This window comes from Pteropus vampyrus, unplaced genomic scaffold, assembly GCF_000151845.1.
Source record: "Pteropus vampyrus isolate Shadow unplaced genomic scaffold, Pvam_2.0 Scaffold53, whole genome shotgun sequence".
NCBI classification, from domain to species: domain Eukaryota; kingdom Metazoa; phylum Chordata; class Mammalia; order Chiroptera; family Pteropodidae; genus Pteropus; species Pteropus vampyrus.
This window is the reverse complement of record NW_011888834.1, coordinates 7,573,736-7,595,822: the sequence shown is the minus strand read 5'-3', so window position 1 is coordinate 7,595,822 and position 22,087 is coordinate 7,573,736. Positions and strand designations below refer to the sequence as shown.

The 22,087-nt window shown below is 37.1% G+C and overlaps 1 protein-coding gene and 1 pseudogene across 2 annotated transcripts in view; one reads left to right on the top strand and one right to left on the bottom strand.

The window, feature by feature from the left end:
* RBM46 (RNA binding motif protein 46) overlaps window positions 1-14,698 on the bottom strand; it is a 34,624-nt gene extending 19,926 nt beyond the window's left edge. Inside the window, exons 1-4 of one of the 2 annotated variants that reach the window (XM_011360315.1) lie at window positions 14,539-14,698; window positions 5,257-5,418; window positions 3,861-4,328; window positions 2,570-3,352 (exon numbers count right to left, since the gene is read on the bottom strand). In XM_011360315.1, the coding sequence (XP_011358617.1) occupies window positions 2,570-3,352; window positions 3,861-4,328; window positions 5,257-5,407 (1,402 nt within the window). In that variant the 5' untranslated portion in view covers window positions 5,408-5,418; window positions 14,539-14,698. The remainder of the gene's footprint in view (window positions 1-2,569; window positions 3,353-3,860; window positions 4,329-5,256; window positions 5,419-14,538) is intronic. The other variant, XM_011360316.1, reaches the window with a different exon arrangement.
* A 4,914-nt stretch (window positions 14,699-19,612) lies between these two features.
* On the top strand, window positions 19,613-19,731 carry LOC111739788 (annotated as a pseudogene).
* Window positions 19,732-22,087: the final 2,356 nt, after the last annotated feature.

Here is a 22,087-nt window from a genome sequence, read left to right as displayed (position 1 = left end):
AGAAGAGTATCAAAGCAATTTTTTTAAGTTACCACACCCAAAGAAAACATTTTAAAATAGTAGCTAAAATTCACCATCTAGGAAATTAGATTTAAATTCTTTAAGAAAATAGAGCCAAAAGATGAACTTAATGAACTACAACTGAGGGACCAACCAATAACTTCTCAAGATCTCAGAAAAACCCAATGCTTGAAATACTAAACATTTAGCAGGATATCACTATCACACTCCCGTTACCCCTCTGAGAACACACTACTACCACCATGTTCTCAGCCCTGAAACATCCAATGAAACCCTACAACCTTCACCTAAAGGAAACTGCAGGTAAAAATGCATCAACACTTTAAAGCCCAGAGGTTCCAATATTAATAGAAGGAAAAAGCAAGCCAGTACATGGCCACAATGATGTAACCTCCTGGCTGTCTATCGCACATGTCCTCTGAAAAGTCTGACATTTGTTTTCTGATCAAAGATTCCTAGAGCCCAGATCTCGGACTCTTCCACTTCCTTGAATTCCATCTCTCCTTCCCCTCAGTTGCCTCTAACTCAACCTTTATTCATATTTCTAGTCAATCACAATAAGGATTATTCAGTTACTATCTGTAGATAAGGCCCTAGGCCTTATATACTGCATCCAAACAAGCTCTAGTGTTTAACTGAAATTTTTGGCTTATATTTGGATCTCAACTCTTTTCTCTGATGGTGAATAGATTGAGAAAATACATAAAACACAAATCGCTCAATTTTTTATTATAAGCAGCTTTCATATAAGGTTGATAAAATCTGAATAGATGACTATAAAGCAAACTGCCTGTGCCCTTTAAGCATTTCATTTATTAAAGCTAATTTTATCCCCAATTAAACATAATCAAGTTGGGAATACTATACCTGAACAACAGTTTTCTTTGGGAACTAAAATTTATAACGAGTTAATTATAGCAGTAGGACTCAATTAAAAACATCTTAATATTAAATTAAAACCTGATGAAAAAAGACCTCTGGTTTCATATAACATCTGATCTTTATGGGATAACCAGATGGGCAAACGATGTCGTAACAGAAAATCTGACATAAATTAAGACAATGTGTTAAGAATCTTGGAAATTTAAGTTAAATTTGTAAGGTAAATGAGTGGGGATAGAAATAAAATATATTTTAGCATTACAATGTTAGATCAAACATAAGTATCCTGGGAAAATCTTGCTCACCAGCTAATTATCTATATTCTACTCAAAAAAAGAATTAATTTGATCCATTTTTCTTTAAGAACCATAATTTGAATTATCTGCTACCCACCTAATTTTATATTTAACTTAGATTGTCTTTATTAAGAGAGAAATGGAAGGTCTCTATTTTGTACATTAATGGAAATCATATCTAAGAATTAACTTAGATAACTGTAAAATGACCAAATATTCCAAAACTAACAATTGAGGACACTACTGAAAAGTTTCTTTGAGGGAAATCCTACCTTCAGTACTAAAATTATGAAGAGATCTCCAAATCAGAATCTCTTGAAAATAACATCATATGGGAGTGCCTATGATGGGTAAGCAAGTCTATAAAATACATAAAAATTATTTTCTCTTTTGACAATGTTTTTCCTTTTTGACTGCCTTCTCTTAACAAATGTGAGAATATCAACTTTAAAGAGATAGATATGTTTCAGTAGTATGGTTCTGCAACCATATAGTAAATCAGTTTTAAGCTAAGAGTTTGACAATTATAACCAAGAAACAACTACAGTGCTTAGTAGCAGACTTGTCCTTTTTATTGTTGATTTTCAAGCAACCAGTATTCTTCTAATAAATATTATTTGGGGCACAAAGTCATCACTAACTGAAATCTACAGCTGCATTTAAAAATGAGACAGACTGGTAGGGAGGAGGTAGCTAACAAAAAAGTAAAAAACGGGAAGTAGGAGAATACCAGAGTGATATTATACTCTTCCTTCACAATGCCAAATATTTAGTTAGCACATGATCTAAAACCTTTCTTAATTACCCTTCAAATGCTTTAGAGAAACATTTTTTTTAAAGCATGGAATTAAAGAATAGAATAGCCACGAACATCTTTTAATGATGCTTTTTGTCTTTCATGAGTAATAACAAATTTCCAGATTGGTGATCATAAGGCTGTGTCTACACACGACCCCTCTGAAATGCTTCTGATTTTACCAACTTCCTACCCTTGCTCCCCCCCAAAGATTACTGCGTAGACTTCACCAAAGATGCAGGGGCCCTCTTATAAATTGCTTTAAGTAATAAATCCTATAACTTATGTAGAAATTATTATTTCAAATGAGGATGAGTCATTACAAAACAATAAATTAATGAAACAGGATCATGAACTCTAAAGTAAATCAAAACCAAATGTTCTCATAAGTAAGGTTTAAAAAGCTAAATATAGGAAGATTCTATAGGAGAAAAGTCTCAAAATTTACCAGGAATTCATAAAACTGAGCTAAAATTTATGTTAAATACTCACCACTAATGTTGAGTTCGAAATAAATGAATTTATAATATATATTTCATATTCTACAATATTATTTAAAATATTTTTAACTTACCCAAATGAAGTAATGTAAACTGGGCTGCCAGTTCCTTTGCATCTTCTAACGTGGTACAGAGTTTGTCTGGCATGAAGTAACTCTGGGATCCATTTGCAATAGCAGGAATAACAATTTTATATACCAAGAGTACTTTCCCATCTTGACTTGTTGTTGAATATAAATAATATTCTGGTGGTGCCCAATTATTTTTGTTGCAGTAATAATCCAAATGCATTACTGCAGAATTGAAATGATTTGATTTTAAAGAATACATACTAATTGGAGTAAGCTTTGTTCCAGGAAAAAATGGATAAGTGCATCTTTCGATTTCAGGGGGGCTCGGGCTATGCTGACCATTGAGACGAGCTGGAAGAGCTGGTGGCTTGCCTAGAGTTTTTGGATGGCTCTCTTCTTTGTTAGCAAACACAATCAAGTTTTCAGAATTTGGGCTAATCTGACCATTAAGATGCTGTCTCCAAGTGTTTTCTTTATTTACTGGTTTTGCCAGTGTTACCTCAATACTTGCTCCATCAATGCATTTTCCATTCATAACAGACATAGCAGCCACTGCATCTTCTCGGTTAAAAAAGTGAACAAAAGCATAATCTCTAAGTTTCTTTACCCGTTCAACTGCACCAGGTTTGAATTTATTGAATTCTGCTTTAATTGTTTCCTCTGTAGTTGAGATCATTAAATTTCTTACATAGAGAACTTTAACTCTCTGCATGGTTTCCTCATCCACCTCCTTCTCTGGGTCAGCCCAATCTACCTGAATGGTATGGCCCCATAGTTGAAATGTTCCTGTAAAAAAAATTAATTAATCTGAAGACAATTAAAACAAAAGTCAAATATTGTTAAGTAAAACTATTTATCCAAAGAAGCTGAAATTCAAATACATATCAATATATTTAGTTAATCATTACAGTGTCCTATCTACATGAAAGTTTACTAAGGCAAATCTAACCAGAACTGACAGTGGAATTAGTTTTAAAGAGTCAATAGAACAAATACACTTCAAAGACAGATCTTTATTAGAAGAATTACGCATTGTCTTTTGGATTTTTATCAAACAACAATTAACAGCTCAATATAAATATATACATTCAGTAAATCAGTAAATTATTATAAATAATGATTCATTTATAATAATGAGTCTTTTAAAATCATTTATTTTACTTTCTTAAACAATCTTTATTTCTCTTTAAGGGCATTATATAGTTTCACAATACTAATTTAAGAGATTCTATCATTTTTCCATATTTGTAATAAGGTGGATATGGGAAAATAACCTTTAAAGGGATAGGCTTACCTGGAATTAGTTTTCTCCGAGCCATAGCAGCAGCTCTATGAGATTCATATTCAACAAATGCAAAACCGCGATTTTTAGTCTTATCAGTTGCACTTGGATAAACAATGACATCTACAACTCCTTCTGTAACTTTCTTCATTTCATCCAAAATTTCTTCTTTCTTCTTTTCCTTGGGAATAGCTCCAATAAATAATCTGCAATTATCCAGGCTTACACACACACCAATAAACTTCCCTGGTCGAATCTCATAATTATTAAGAATTCTAATGGCTAATTGGGCTTCTTCTTTTGTAGTGTACATCACAAAAGCATAACCTCGATTTTCACCGCTAAATTCCATCATAAGTCGAAATTCATATATCTTCCCAGCTCTTTCAAATACAGGAACTAACTCATCTTCATACATATCACGAGGTATTTTTCCTACAAAAACTTCACAGCCTCTAGGTGGAGGTGGACCTTCCCAACCTGAAAGACAAAAATAAATACAGATAAATTCTAATAAGATCCTTATATTCACTATTCATTCATTACTTCCACAAATTTACTGTGAGCCTTTTTTGTGTCATGCACTATTCTAGGTACTGGGGGATACAGTAGAGAACAAAATAGAAACCCCGTCCCTTAAGAAGCTTATATTCAATAGAGAAAGGAGACAATGAATGGTAAGTGCTATGATGAAAAATAAAGCCACACAAGTGTTGATATTTTTGGTAGTCAGGGAAATCTTCTCTAAGGACATGAAGTTTAAGCAGAGACCTGAATAAAATGAGGGAATGAGTCTTGAGGATATATCAGGAAGTAAAAAATGCAAGTATTTTATACGATAGAACAACTCAGAGCATGCAGGCCTGTGTGACTAACATGTACTTGAGGGAGGAGTAAAGTGGTAGGTAATGTGGCCATTCATGTAGCTAGAGGCCAAGATTTCATTTTTAAGTCTGACAGAAAGTTAACTGGAGGGTTTGAGCAAAGAAGTGGCCTTGGCTACTGGTAGAAAAAGAAAACATTATATCGGATTTGCATCTAGTATAGACACCATTCCTCTACTCACTGCTCTTTCAAATTCCTCCCAAAACCACCTCCTCTCTAATAATAGCTAGAGTACCCTTTTCCATATTGACCCAATCCTGACTTCTTTCTAAACCCAACCCAATCTCTTTCTCAATTGCTTCTTAAACCAAGAGCAGAGGTGAAAAATGTAAGGGTAAAACATGCATAACATTATAAAACCTACCTCTTTTCCCTAACAAGTAAAAATGATTGTTAAGGTCTTAAATCAGTTACAATGAAAAGAGCTACTGTTTGGGATACTTGTGCAGATACACACATAATGGAAATGACCACATTAAAGATTCAGGTTTGGTTTTTTTTTTTAACATAAAGAAACCCACACCTGGAGGAGGACCACCAAATTTTCTTTGTCCATTTTCTTGAACCATGTTGTAACCAGTCTTTTCCATCAAAGCAAGTAATGCTGCTTCATTCTGAGTACCAGTTCGGACTTTACTGCATCCATTTGTTCCGTCTATATTTTCTTCATTCATGGTTGTAGTCCCTAAAACAAAGTATACAGACAGTGTTTACAACACGGAGCACCAGGCAACTATGAAGTATTTCTTTCGGTTGCAAGAAATCAAGGATAGTTGTGGCTGCTACATTTGGTGATCACTGCAGTCCTGCACCAAAATTCTTCTCTAGAGTGGAGGCTGGAAACTTCTTTTAATGTCACTTATCAAGAAAGCAGTACCTTTACAAGGCCTAAGCTACAAAAAAAGGGAGGCAAAGGTGGAAAAGAGAACAACATAAGGAGCAACAAAAACAAGAGTGGGAAAACAGAAGTGAGAGAGAGTTAGAAAAAAGAAAGCAGGAGTAAGGAAATAAATACACTGCTGTTGATGAATATATGACCACTGTCGATCTATACAGCCCAAGGTTTAAGTTATTTTATGGTATAGGCCAACTGGGTTTTTCTGTGCCTTTACTTGTCCAGTAAATGTACCCTATGCTGATACCACTCATGTTGTCAGGAATCCTCACGAGCTCCACCAGTTATCAGAAATTGAACAGACATGTGGAATAAGAAAACAGAACTCCTATCTACTAGAAGCTACTAGAGAGAGCAGGGATCATGACCACCTGTCCTCTAGGCAGAAACAGGAGCTACTGTGATTTCCTACTAGCAGCAGCTTAAGAAACTAACATCAATGGATGGAAAGAAGCTAGGGAAGGGAAGCTAAGGTCTATGTTGGCCATTGTATATAAAAATGTTTTTAATTTTTTTAAGTGAACTAAATTACCACATCCTCCAGTTGTCAAAAAGATTACACCGATCCTAAAGATCAATACTTTGATTTATTTTGTTTCTTAGTTTTATGTCTCTCTCTCATTTGACATTACCATAAACAAATACAAAAATTAAAATCCACAGTATGGGGGGAAATACATTAGAAGAGCTATTTGGGCTTTAAACAGAAATTTTCTAATTATAAATGAAAATCAAATCACTGTAGCAAGGCATTTTAAACAGCATGAAATTTTCAGCCACAGCACCTCAATTTCAGACTTAGCTCTGCCACTCCGTAGCTGTGCAACCTTGGACAAGTTATTGTTTCTTTACACCGAGTCTTCTCATTTGTACAATGAGAACACCAACATAGTTCATCACAAGGCTGCTGTTAGGATTAAATGAGGCAATGTATTTAAAAGGCTTGCTGAAATTACAAAAGGTTAAATCAAGGTTCATTTGAAAAATACTGGAGACCCGTAAATCTTAACTGTTCATGCAGCCACACTGTTGGCACAGGCAGCAGGTTTTGGTGGGGTTTTTTTGTGTTGTTGTTTTTTTTGAGAAACATTCATTTCTCAAAGGTGGAGGGTTTAGTATGATGTGGAAGACACATACCTAGGGAAGAGTATCAGCATCTCTAAGGTAGATAAAAAGTGTGAGTAGAGAGGACATTACCAAAGAATCACTGCACTAGAGTAAGTAAAACTGTCACTGCAGTTATACTCACTTGTTCTTACTCTATAGCACAGTGGCTCTGGTGCCAGACTCCTAGATTCAAGTCCTTTCTTTTCGTTTACTAGCTATATAATTTTGGATAAATTACATAGCCCCTCTGTACCTCAATTTCCTCATCTGTAAAATACAGATAATCATGTTGCCTATCTCATAGTTTTTTATGAATATTAAATCAGTTAATTGTTGTTAAAAAATAAAAAACAAAAACCTCTAGGACTCATTTTTTGGTCCTGAACCCAAATACTAATTTTATGCAAATATTGGAATCTTTCAAATGATTAAACACCTGCAAATAAGTATAGTTTAGAATCCAGATATTCAATTTATTTTTACACTAATTTATTTCAGAACAAAACTGTAACATTAGACAAAAATAGGCTGAGAATACAATCATAAAAGGCTCAGTTTACTCAGAAGACCTATTATAAATGCCAGGGAATTTCTACACATTATCTCTAGTCTCTACAATGACTAGAAGGGAGTCTCAATCTTGCTAAAACAAAATTATTATTTCTACATATGAAAAAGACTGAAGCTAAGAAAGATAAATTATCCAAGATCACAGAGCCAGAAAGTGGCACAGACAGAATTCAAACCCAGGTCTGCTTGATCTTAAACATTCCCCTCCCCACCATCAAGAAAATGCTTTTGATATACCTTTTAGTACTTTTAACTCAAGGAACAAAGAAACCTCCAAATTGACTTTTATGCAAATGGCATATTCAGAAATTATAAGCTGATAATAGTTCAAATTAGATGACCTCTAAAGTCTTTCCTAGTTTTAAGATAAGTGAATTTTGCTCAGTGACAATCAATATAGCTACAAACACATTCGTATCATACATACCACACACACGATCTGTTTACAGTCTTTAAAGCTCCTTCTAAGTTATTACGTTGCATCCAATGAATTAATTCTGAAGAAAACAATGCACACATATAGTTTCTACCTGCCATCTACCTCCTTTCCTTAATCTCTGAAGCCTGGTATTCTTTATGAAGCTAAGATTCATTTATCAAACTACATAACAAATATAAGTATTGAGAATGAGATGTTCAATAGGCATCCTGAATGCAATATATCCAAAACTAAATGTCATTTTATCTTCCAAACCTATCCTTCCAGTTTTACCATATATCCATCAATTTATCCATTCAACCAATAAATGGTACAACACACTCCCTTCTCTAAACTTTCACAACCAGAAACCTGGGAGTTAACCCAGAATCCTTCCTTTGACTCACAGCTAATCAGTCACAAAGACCTGCATATTTTACCTTCTAATTATCTCTTGAAATCAATCTTTTCCAATCCATCCCCACAGCCTGTTCTCAATTATTTCTTACTTGAATTAGTACTATGTTCCTAACTGTTCCAGGTTTTAGTCTCATCTCTTTCTAATGAAATCTCCACAATGTAATCAAAGTGATATAAAATATATACCTGATTATCTTAAGCTTCTACAAATCAGAACTAAGGGATAAAAATGAGCAAATTTATTTTATTTTTCTTTAATTCTTAGAATCCAGAAGGCTCTTCTAATACATAAACAAAAAACCTTAAAGGAAAATATTACTAGATTATTTTTACTACATAAATATTAGCTTTTGGAAAGCAAAAAAAAAAAAAATCACAAAACTAAGACAGAAAATTACAAACAGGGAAAAATGATCTGCAATACACATAATAAAAAGCTAATTTCCTAAAAATAAAGAGTAGCATGGTATCATAATTAAGAGCAAACTCAGGCACCAAATGACTGCTTAAATGTGAATCCTGGTTCTTCCCCTTACTAGCTGTGACTTTGGGCAAATTTGGCTTCAGTCTATTTGTCTGTAAAACGTGGATAATAGTTTCTATCTCATAGCATTGTTGTCAGGATTAAGCATAAACGATTTAAAACAGCATTTTGCATAAGTACTATAAATGTATTATCTAATTAATATACAATAAAATAACATTAATTTCTGATAAAATAATATTGTCTAATAAATTAATAAAAGAGTAAGGAAAATACAAACTGCAGACCAGGGACTTAAAACTCAAATTCGTTCATTTGTTCACCAAGGGTTTATTAAGCACCAACTATGTGCCAGGAACTATTATATCTGAGATACATCAATAAATAAAAGATCAAAAATCCTCCCTTATATACCTTATACTCTAATGGGAAAAACAAATGATAATAAAATAATAATATATGTTAAAAGGTAACAGTAGGGGGAAAGAGAACAAGAATAGAGCACAAGAGGGGAGGAGGTTGGCAGGAAAAGAATGGGTGCAATTTTAAATAGAATAACCAGTATAGGCCTCACTGTGAAGGGAACATTCGAGCAAAGAATTAGGGAACCTATCCATGCAGTTATTGGAGAAGAGTATTTCACACAAATGGAAAGATGAGGACAAAAGGCCCAAAAATGAAAGTGTGCATGGCACATATAAGGGACAGCAAGGGGACCAATACGGTAAAACCAGGGAATAGTAAAAGGTGAAGTCAGCGAGGTAACAAGCTGCCACGTCACACGAACCTTGAAAGTCAGGTAATGAAGGACTTTAGCTTTTATTCTGAGTTAAATGAGGAGCCACTGTAGATTCTGAGCACTGGAGTAATAAGGTCTTCCATTTTAAAAGGATCATCTAACTATTGTGTTGAGAAGTCAATATAAGAGCAAAGATGGAAGCAGAGAGACCAATTAGAAGACTAAAATTAAAATTCAGGTGAGAGATGATGGTGGCATGGACCAGAGATATTCAAGAGGAGGGGAAAAGAAGTAGTCTCTGATAAGAGCTATATTTGAAGGTATACCCAAGAGGGTTTTCTCACATGTTGAATATGGATCATGAGATAAATAGAATAAGTCAGAAATAACACCAAAGTTTTGGCCTGAGTCATGAGAAGCATGAGGAAGGCTGAGAGAGAACAGATGTTAGGGGTAAAGATCAGAGTTCATTTTGGACACGTTAACTCTGAGTATCCACAAATTGACCAACTCAGATGCCTACGAGGCCTTAGCAAGAAACCTTAAATAAGTGGAAAGGCCAAGTACAAGACTGTAAGATGTTCTATGGCCTGTGCTTAACCAAAGTCAATGTACAATCTGAAAAGGGCAGTGGTTACTCAAGTCTAGCAAACAGTTACCATAAAGAAATCCAGTTTTTCCAGTTATGCCAAATTTTCCAATTTTACAAGAGAAGCCAGAACTCTGATTTTTATGTGAAATCTCTCGATTTTTAAAATTTGAGAGCCAAAGAGCTGCATTTACATACTAAAACTGTACAGCTACATAAATGTCATTTCCATTTATATGTTCAGATATTCACAGGCATAAAAATGGCATAACTAAAAAGCAATCTGGTGAAAAACCATGTTCGAATTTAGTCCAGGGTATATTTTAGTTCCACATCCCAATTCAAAAATGTAAGTCAAATTCTCACAATGGAGTTCAATACTATATACATTTACTGCTGTTTTCTATATCCAAGTCACTTTACTTGATTTTCAGTAATATCAATGTCCCTAACAGACAAAAACTATAACCACAGGGACATAGTGCCTGAGACAGAGAGTGCTTCAATATATCTACTTAGCAGAGACAACTGTACAAGGTTGGAAAGGGCTGCCACAGGAGGTAGCTTTCTGCCAAATGGAAGTATTCAAACATGGGCTTGACATGCAGAAGAGAGTCAAGCAAAGGGTGTACTGCTGGACAACGTGGCCTTTAACAACCCTTCCAAACTGTAGTACAGAGAGTTTAACCATAGACCCTGCCTTAAAAGGATTTACAATCCAGGAAATATTAATATCATCATCATCATCATCCAGTTAGGTGCCTTCTGTGTTTTAAGCTTGCATTCTAAAGAGCAATATCTCTACAAGACGTTCATTGTCCTTTGAAAACAGAGTATTGCATAGTCAAAAAAAAAAAAAAACACCTAAAAATTAATCCAATTATAAATACAATAACAAAAACTGTACAGACCAAACAAAACACCTGCAAACTTGCTATGGTTTAAACTCTGGGTCACATGAAGGCAGAGATTCCCATTTGCCCAACCCAGCCCTGCAATTACCTTACAGATACACATTTTGGGTTGATTCATGTCTCTAATGTTGTATTTTTAAAGATATTATCTAGGGTCTCGTGTTGAAATAAGTCAGTCCCCACATTAAAGACTCTTACTAGAGAATGACCAGAACATATGCCAGACTTAGTACATGTAAAGAAATCTCAACCAACATATTACAAAAACTTGAAATCATAGAAGAATAAAACACACTGGAGGGTCACCGATCCCATTCTCTCTTTGGAAAAGAATGTGTTCTTGCCTTAAAACCTTGAAAACAAAGGTAACATATACACATATCTAATTCACAAATAAGAAAGTTTAAAAACATCAACTTTAACACCATACTTAATTTAATCAAAATACATTTCTAAAAGAGCCAGAATTCAAGAACCTCAACCAGATAATTAGAAACCAAATCTTAGAGTGGCATACAGTATCTTTATATTCATTCTAAAATATTCCAGAATTAATCTGAGAATTACCAAAATTCCAAGGAAGCACAGCAATCCTATACTTCATGACAAAGCTGACATACCAACTGAAGCTTTCAGGCTCGAGTAGTCCTTTGACATTTGCAGCTGTGGATTCACATTCCAAAGTGTTCTACAAACTTTTTTCCTTACCCTGCTGACCCAAGGAATCTGAGTAAGGGAAGGAGGGCCCTGAGCAAGAGAATGACACAAATGGTTGGTGCAAAAAAGACTTGGTAGGGTAGATTAAAAACTGTTGTACCATCTATGAACTCCAACTTTCACAGCTAAATTTTTCCTAAACTTCAGACTTTCAAAGATCCCTTTCCAGATGAGTTCAAAAGTAAAAGAAGAAAGAAAAGAAAACCTATAAAGCTGTGAGACAGAAGGCCAAGATAACACAGCTAATCACAGGACAGATATTCAAGCAGCAATCTGAATCAAGCTTTAGCTTTAAATGCTAACTACATCTTCTTTAATTTTAAGCATCTTAAGTTAACAAAAATAGAAATTTCAAATTTGTACTGCCTTCCAAAATAGAAATTATATTATGAAAAAAGACAGGTATAATTTTAGCAAAATATAAATGAAAATTAATCATTTATCTAAAGGAATGTGTCAACTCATTCAAACTACTTCAATTGAAACTTCATTTCTGAATTACTACAAAAATTTATGAATTTGTAAAAATGAACACAAGTTTTACTGTGATTTTTAAAAACTGAATGTAATAGTGAAAAAAATAATTTTTAAGGTATCAAAATGCTTTTATAGAAAGCACATTAGATCTTTATGGCATTTCTTAAATTACATGGTATTAAATTCCAGACTTGTTAGTTCAGTTGTTATTGAGTGTGGTACACTTAGACCATGGTTGCCAGGTCAATGAAGATTTTTTTAGTGACAATGCATTTTAGTGACAGACTGCACTATAGCAACATGGCTAGCAAATTTAAATAATTAGTCAAAGTGTATTGATACATAAGTCTAACATTTCAAATTAAAAGGTATAGAAAGATGAGTTCAATTCCATTTTTAAATTTTATTAAAGAATAAGAGCACATTTTTATTCCTATAAGTTAAATACAGAATGTATAAAAAGCTTTAGTACTAGATGTTTCACAACCTCTAATAATACTGTGGAGGGCAGGTTTAAATTTAAAAAGATTTAAAAACTGAACTATTTAAAAAATAATTATAACTAAGAACTTTCTAAATATTGCTTTGAACACAAAAGTGTAATGCTCTTTGAACTTAGGATAAAAATATCTACAATAGAACCAAAATTCTTGTACAATACGACAAAATATTACACTACTATTCCTTAAAGTCTTCTATAATTTGTCATCTGAAATGTTAAAATTTGAACATAGAAATCATATTTTCTTCCCTCTTTTTCTTGCTTTGGAAATGGTCAAGTAGGAAAATGAGAAACAACACCCGGCAGTAATATGAAAATCTGGGCACATTTTACATCAATCATTTGATTTCTATTCACAAACCTTCCTTAAACCGACATGTCTAAGTTTCCTAACAAACATTACACCATCGAAAATACGAAGCTTTAGTTCATAAATTAGGCAGATTCTTATGAAAAATTCTTACCTCATAATATATCCAGTTATATACATGTTTATATTTCAAGTGTTTTATGTACTATAATCTTTGGCAATAATGTTCAAGTCCAATACTTCACCCTCTTACGTGAAAATTAGCAATTAAAGCAGTGCCTTAAGCAGAAACGAAGGCGACACTAATATTTGGTACTAATAGTCATCTTCATGTCTATAATGGCACATAGTTGCAAAGAAACTAATTTTAAAATAGAATGTTTTAAATGCGAACCCTGGAAAGGAATTTGTCATTAGAGCCCATAAGGAGCTTTAACTTTGAAAGGCTCCAAAGAAAAGTTTGTCAGTCTTCTAATTATTTAAGCAAAATTCTACCGACATGCGAATATGTTATATCCCGGTTCCTGTTCTAACTTCATCCTCGAACACAAAATGAGATAAATTTGTAAGATAAGCCGTCTTAAAAAGCTCCTACTAATATCCCCTAAATTATTTTAGCCTTATTAGAATGACCATATATAAAGACTATAGTTTCAAGAATGTAAGAGAGAGCTTAAAGAGACTTCAACATTAGCTAAACTAAATTCACATAACCGGTGCCCAAATAAATCGAGGGGCTTCTCAAGGATCTCAGAATTAATATCATGCCAGGATTAAATCGGAGGTCCTCTGACGCCTGGTTCCGTGCTCTCTCCATTAACCCAAAGAAAATATTTTACGAATTAGTAATTAAAACTGTCTGATGTTAGCAAATAAAGATGGTACTGCTGCCTGTTTTGCCGTCCATGGCTGCCAGCCGCGTGTCACGGGTGAAAGGTGGTCAGTTATCTTTCCCGCAGACCCGCAGCCTTCCAACGTTCAAAACCCAACACACAAGAGAACACTAGGGGTAGAAACAGGAAGAGAGTCAAAGGCAGAGGAAAGTTCCAGGCTCATCCCCAGTTAGAACTCAGTGAAAACCACGACGTGATTGCCAAATCTCACCCAGCTATCGGGACCCCCTGGGCGTTGTCTCAAAGCCTCTAGAAGGAACGCGTGGGTGCCCACAACGGCCGTCCTGCTGAGAGGTGAGGCCGGTGGCCTGACCTGCGGTGGTCGACGGAGGGGAGGGTTAGGAGAAAAACATGGAGGGCAGCAGGTGGAAAGCGGCCGGAAGGCGGCGGGGAAGAGCGGAAATAAGGGGGAGAGAGGGCAGGGCCCCGTGGGGCGGAAGGAGCGGCCAACGGCCCAGACGAGACGGGGCGCTGGGGGGTCAGACGGCTGGGACCACGCGCTGGGAGGGCTGACAGCTGGAGCTGTCCGAGCAAAAGATGCCCCGTGGGGCTGGGAAGTCGTGCCTGTGACAGTTGCCATCCCGCTGCTCGACGGGGCAGGGGCACCGGGAGGGCGAAGCCCGCAGACACCGCCTCCAGCGGGGCGTGGGTCCTCACTACGTATTTGGCGTGAGAGTGAGTAGGACAAGACTTTTTGCGGCCTGGAGGCAGGGTCTCCAGACATTACCAGCGCTTTGGCAGCGGCCCCGCAATCCCCATCCCCTCCTCACCCCTTCGGGTCTTCCAATGTTAGTCCTAAATCCCTGGGACCAACGACTACAAACTGCCGCCACCGTTTCGGGGACCAGTCGGTCGGAGCGGTGGTCGCCGCAGGGGGAGGGGAGCACACCGGGGGAGCTCGCGCGGTCCTCGCGCCTAGACTCGGCTCCCAGCGGGCGCCGCGCGCGGTGGCCTAAGCAGCCCCACGCGGAGTGGCGCTTAGACCAATCAGTGACCTCTGGGGAGGAGCGAGGAGGGGTGGGCGGGACCATGGTTTAAATCCAAAGAAGTTTCTTGGAAGGGGAGTAAAAGTGGTGGAGTGACAGATACTTTAGCCAATTAGGGCGAGGAAAACGAGTGTTGGGGACCTACGCATGGAGTGATACCAAAAGATTCTGCGCGGGTTTTTTTAAGGTGTTTAAAAACAAAGGTTGTGATATTAACTTTCTTATTTCTGTTACTTAGGGGGAAATACAGATGATTGTAAAGGTTCTTGTCTCGTTTGATGGAGTTTTCAAGTTTTAAATTGCTCCTTTGACCCAAAACAGCCATATATAGTAACTGTGGATCTTTTGGAATAAAAACTCGGGCAAGGTGGGGGAATGAGGCTAAAAGGCTGATTTGCAAATAGGACTAGACATATAAAGTGTAGCGGTTTAAATGCCTAGATGAGCTGAATCAGGAGACCAATAATAGGCCTGACTCTACCTTCATTCAGTTTGGGGAGGGATTTGGCAGTGCCTAAGCTGAACAACCAGGTTCTATGCTTGTCTAAAACTAACTTTCACGGATATGGTTGTGTGGCATACTACACGTATAGCCAGAATTTTGCTTCCTTTAAAGATAGAACTCAGGATTAAATGGCAGACAAAGACAAAGATACTTTAGGAGTCAGCTGTAGACTCATAGACTTACTTACAGAATATTAGAACTAGAAAGAACATACCTAGATCATGTAGCTTCTCCTTTACCAAATGAGGAATTTAATGCCCAGAATAATCTACTGGGTTACACAGTAACATAGGCTCCCTAATTCCCAATCTCAAGGTGCTTTCTTCCACAATAGCTCGTGATTTCTGTTTGTTGTCTCCATATGTTCAAGGCACTAATGAATGTCTTTTTTTTTTTTTTTAACATACTCTAACAATGAAGAATTAGCAAAGACTTTGAAGTCAGACAGATATGGGCTTAAATCCCTACCTTACCATTTTGTGGTTGTGACACCTTGAGCAAATTACTTAACTTCTCTGAGCCCCAGTTTAAAATGGGGATCATGAGGATTAAATGATAATGTTAACAAATAACGAGTACTTATTGTGTGCCAGAAACAACTCTAAGGGATTTTTACATCTTAGTTCATTTCATTGTCACAGTAACTTTGGCAAAGGTACTAGTCGCATGTAGCCCCATGTTGCAGATGGAGAAACTGAGACAGAGAACTTAAGTAGTTTGCTCAAGGTCATGCAGCAAGTCAGTAGCTCCAGTTTGGCTCTGAAACTTGCAGGTGTAACCGCTGTGCCATACTGTCTCAAAATGTGTCCAGAAACGAGTGGCATGATGATACCCAATGCACACATGAAGCTCAATAAGTATTCTTTTTCTAAACTCTCTGCCCTTAAGTCAATGAATATCATATCATTTATATAAGCTGCATTAATTCAAAATAAAGCAGAGGAAAAAAACCTAGACTAATAGAATATACTTAGCTTTTTTTAAACATGTCATTTTTCTACCTTGAAAACTACAAGGATGATGATTGTTCTATCGTATTATTATTTGTGCTTTCTCATTTATTCTCCCAGAAAAGATTTCACACATTTTAATTTTCAGGTTGGTGTCTTCTCAATTCCCAGTAATTAAATTAAATACACGTTTAAAGTTAAACTAGTGGAAATTATGGTAGACATATTAATCTGAAAAGTTCAAATAAACATTTTTTTAGGAGTTACTGTAGTATCATTAAAACGTCACTAGGTGGAGATGTTATCTTCTGAGGTGCAAAAGATGTTCCTGGAAGTAGCCTGAATACTTTTTTTACACTTCCAGTTTTCTTTTTACCTCCCCACGCTCACCTCACACCCAATATAAAGAAAACCAGGTAAACAAAGGCTTCTCAAGAGGCATCAGAGCCAGGCCATAGAACCTTGCTTTAGAAAGACAGTGTTATTTAAAGACCCTTCCAGAACTTAACATTTATGTCCTTTCAGTCAGATTCCTTCTGAATTGTTTATCATCTATAGTCTATAAATAGATGTATTTTTCAAATACTAGGAAAACTTTATTATCTACATGTAAAATTAAAGGAATAGCCTTAAACCTTACTTCTCAAGGCTCCTAGAAAAGAGGATCTAAAATACTTATACCAATTAGAATTCTTTTTTAGGAATAAATCCCTAGTTAGGGTTTGTTATGTTTATTTGCAAGTTTATGGGAAATGGTGATCCAAATGAATATGGTCCCCTATTTATACAGTTGACCCTTGAACAACATAGGTTTGAACTGCATAGACCCACTTCTATGCGGATTTTTTTCAATAAATAACTATATTTTCCTTATGAATTTCTTAACATTTTTTTCTTTAACTTCATTGTAATAATACAGTATATAATATACATAACATACAAAATATGTGTTAATCACCTGTTTATGTTATTGGTAAAGTTTCCTTCCAGTCAACAGTAGGCTATTAGTAGTTAAAGTTTTGGGGCACTCGAAGGTTATATACAGATTTTTGACTATGCGAGGTGTCAGTGCCCCTAACCCCCTCATTGTTTAAGGGTCAACTGTACTAGAGAAAATTGAAAATGAGACAGTTTTCTGGTGACTCCATCTGGTCTGGAACAAGACTCAAAGCTAGACTTTGCCATTTTATCACAGAGGCTCCCTGATGAAGACTGAATAGAATTGTGGGGTGAGGGGAGTGAAATCATGATGAGGAACTGCAAATAAATGTGATGTTTATGAAACAACAGAAAAATTGGGGTATTAAACAAAACCAACATTTCCTATATAAACAGAGTTTGTTCCTATTAAATCTAGAAATAAGATTATTTTGATAATCTCCAATTAAATTAGATAGTAGACAAACAGGAAAACTTGGAAGACAGAACAGGTTGTTTTACAAATCATGAGAGTAGTGGAAATGCATCATGTAACCACCCTGAGAGCCCATGCACAGCACTGACAGGTGTGCCTGCCATGGCAGCTAGGTGGGCAGTGGGCCCACACCCTGGAAAGAGGTTGTACTCTCAGAGCCAGTCAAAATCACTTCCAACTGGTGCATGCAAAAACTTTTTTTTTTTTTTTTTTGATATCTGGGCAACAAGAAATTTAAAAGACAGAGGAAAGAAAGGCTTTTTGTACATTAAACCTAGACCCACATCCTAAGAATGGGGATCTTAAACTACGAGATGAGATGGTCTGGAGGGGAAAGGAAAGGATTAAACAGGAAATTTACGGTGCATCGTGATAAGTGCCATGCTTACACGCATAAACCACAGCCTGAACAATATCACCATTAACACTGTCAGGCCGGCGATGAAGAGCGATAATGCAAGCCACCCTTGGCCATGTGGTGGCAGGAAAGATCGGATACCTCATCTGTCACATCCACAGCAAATAAAGACACAGCATCTTCCTTACTCTCAGGTACTCAGCATATGTTGAAAGGAAGAAGGTAAAAAGAAGAAGAAGAAGCATGGCTGGTTAGATGTTTGAGTAAATCTGCTGAGGAGCTAAAGAGCAGAGACCTTTCTTACTTTGGCTATCTGTCTATATCCAAGGAAAGAAGAGAAATTGTACTTTCTTTAGAATTAATTGAGCACTATACTAGACACTTAGAAACACTTTAAAAGAGCTTATACTTTAATTGGGGAGCAGAGCAAGCCAGCTGTCAACAAGGCAAACACACGGACCCCAGACCTGCAGCATGAGGTGTTTCAGGTCAGCTTAGCCTTCAGGCTTGGACCCGGCTCCAGCCTCCACTTGAGAGTCACAGATAATGGTAGCTGCTGGGCCTATGTCCACCAGTTCACCCCGACTCAGGAGAAGGCACTCTGTGTGTGGTCTTGGTATTTGTTTCCTCATACTTCTGCCAACATTCAGTCTGGCTCTTAACAGGTGCCCAGTGGCACTACCTGAAGATGGAAGCCTGTCTTTAGGAGAGTAGGACACGTCCATAGCCTTCTGACAGGCACCATGCAGAACTATTTGCCCTGCCTGTCTCCACTTTGCTTTCCGACACATGTCCATCTCCCAGGCTGATTTTCTCCTAGGCCTCACCCTTCAGACCTGACTGACACCTCTGTCTTGGCTTCTCAATGGCCCATCAGCAAGGCTTCCAGGGTTTGGCTCACAACTAGTAGAAACTGGAAGAAAAAAGTTTAGAACTATAGGAAGATATTTAATTCCATCTCTTCTGACCAGGACAGATCTCTGCTGAATCAACACTATGTATCTGTAATGTCCTTCAATCTGTAACCCAGGCCTGTCACAGTTTGTGATTCTGCCACCCACAATAGGCCCAGAAGTTTTGTTTTGTTTGATGAAGAGCCAAGATGGTACATATGCCAGGCCCGTGTCTCAGCTTTTCAGTATTCTCCCAGTTGAGTTGCAGGGCTAGAACTTAGAATGTGAATTTCATCACCCAGAAATGACTTCTCATATACCTAAAGGATAAGTCCCAAATGCCAAGAAGCCCAGTTTAAAGAACTCTGTGTGCTTCTGTGTGTATACCCACAAACAGATGGTAGAGTGACATACATTTTATTATTACAGGCTTTTGTGTTAACTTCATATCTGTCTTGGGATTGCTTCACAAAAGGAAGCTGCTTTGTAAACAGTTCACTATGGAATAAAGACTGTTCACCTTGTTGTCAGCTCATAAACACCATATCGCCCTTATCAGAGTACTGCTTTAAACTCTACAACCAAAAAGCACAGGTCAGGACTATGGAAGTCAATGTGTCCCCTTCTAATATTGAGTAACCACTGGCTGGATATAGCAGTATGATCTTCTTTGAAAGAAATTGATCTCATTTACTTGGTTGCTCACAAATAGGGCAGTGTGATATAAAACAAAATCCAGTCTACGGCCATGCTCCCCTGAACAAGCCCAATCCTGTCAGGTCTCGGAAGCTAAGCAGGGTTGGGTCTGGTTAGTACTTGGATGGGAGACCATCTAGGAAGACCAGGGATTGTAAACTGACAAGGTCCTTGCAATCTGTGAGGTCAACCAAGGGTTGCCTCGCCTAAACAAATAAATAAAATTAAATTAAATAAAACAGAAGCCAGTGTAAAAATACCAAGGTTTGAGTCCTGATACTGCATTGCTGACTGTAGGATCTTGAATGTTTTACCTGCTTAGCCTCAATTTCCTTGGCTATAAAACAGGAATAAAACTGGCTTGGTTAAAAACTAAGTCATTTAATATTCATAGGCTCCATTTCTTCTTTGCTTTACAGGGTAATAATTATTAAATGAGTAAATGTATGTAAAAAGCACTTTATAAAATAATAAATGTGAAAATGTTAGATATTTTCTAAAGCCACTTTCAACTCAGATAGTTATAATACTATGGTCGCAACATACTTTCTCCTTGAGAATAGAAACTTTTGTTTTTCACCTCTGTAGCCCCTCTACCAACTTCAATGCCTAGTATATAATAGACACTCAGTACTTGTGAGCCGAACAAAAGGAATGAAGAAGAATCTGAATTCTCTGCTGTGAGGACAAAGTGGCTCCTTGCCCTGCCAGGAAGTAGTTAGTGTCCTAAGCCTGAGAGTACAAATGTGGAGCGATTGGTAAGTAAGCCCCACATATTCTGGGTTCCTAGGAGAGATCTTCCTGACCCAGCATGTCTTCCTCATACCAGGCAAAATTTGTGCAAAAGAGCACACATCGGTAAAAGTTCTTTGAGCCTGGCTAGGGAAAGAACCAAGCAGGTATGGAGAGGATAATAAAAGTTGACCTTTTCTAAGAGTCTGCCCTGCTTTCTAGGTGGGAAGATAACTTTGGGATCAAAGGTTTGGGGTCACCCATACTATTTTGAAATATTGTTTTCTTCCAAATAATCAACCAATGGTAGCAAGGCAGAAGACTACCATGACCAGCTGGCAATCTTGCAAACAGTTCATCTGTATAGAATCCCCAGAGTAGAACGGGGAGTAGGTTTCAGGAGAATCCAGTTTTCATTCTGGTTCTATCACAGAATCTCCTTTGGATCCATGTTATTTTCAACCTCTAATTCACATAAAAAGAGAGGAGATTGGATTGACTCCTGTCAAAGCCTCTTCTAGCCCAGCCATCAGGAACTCTGAATGTGTTGTCATCTTTGATTCAGCAGACCATCCTACTAGAAGTTGCCATGGCCACCACTTCTAATTGACGATGCTTTACTAGAGTTCAGAAGTGTTCACAAGCTGAAGATTTTCCTCTACCTTTGAGCATCTGTGTCTTTCTAAGAAGTTTGGGCTCCCATCCCACTGCTATGAATGATGTTGAGTGTTATTCACTGTAACTACAAGTCAGCATTGCCATGTCGCTGCAGTTTGTCTATAAATCAGCTTGACAAAGGTGCGGTAATATTCCATAGTTTCAGCATACTAATTTAATCTTACAATTTTCATGTTCTGATCTCTTGCTGAGTATTCATTCTGCAAGTTACATCTATTCACCTTACACTGAAAGATCCAGATGAGCAGGTGAAGCCCTTGAGAGCTGAAACACATAGGACTAGACATAATGGAAAGATAAACACATAAAATTTTCTTTTACACAGGAAAAAAGACAGATGACATTCTGAGAATGAAAGTTGACTCATCTTTCTCTAAGTGAAAAAGTAAAAAATAAAATAATAATAAAAGATAAAAATGAAACCAGCAAGTTTACAAAGTATATTTAATTATACTTAATTATGCTATAAGGGCATAAAATTCCAAACACTCATGCAAAGCCAATGGTTATGACTCTTAAAGTTCAAACCACATAGTCTTGTAAAACCATGACTTACACTTTTATTTCTGCCTCTTTAAAAGATGACAAAGACTGAAATTCATTTATCCATACATTCCCACTCTCTAGTCCGGGGGTCCCCAACCTCCAGGACGTGGACCAGTACTGGTCCATGGCCTGTTAGGAACCAGGCCGCACAGCAGGAGGTGAACGGTGGGTTGTGAGAAAGCGAAGCTTCGTTTGTATTTGCAGCCGCTCCCCAGCGCTAGCATCACCGCCTCAGCTCCACCTCAGACCATCAGGTGTTAGATTTTCATAGGAGCACCGGTTCTTGGTGCCAAAATATTGGGGACCGCTGCTTTAGTGCAAACCAAAGAATGGACCTACTTTGGGGAGGATCGGTTTGAGGCCTGGTAGGAAAATGAAGTAAAGGGCCATATTCATTGATGTAAAAGAAACTCTTTGTTTTTCCACCTCTTGCTGAGGTATGAAGAGAATAAAGGCCAAAAGTGCATTTCCTCAAAATCTTTTTTGAGAAAAGGTCTCCATAACACCTGTTTCCAGGCTGCTCAGGAGAATGAGCAAAGCAGAGAAATCTGACTGAGCTAC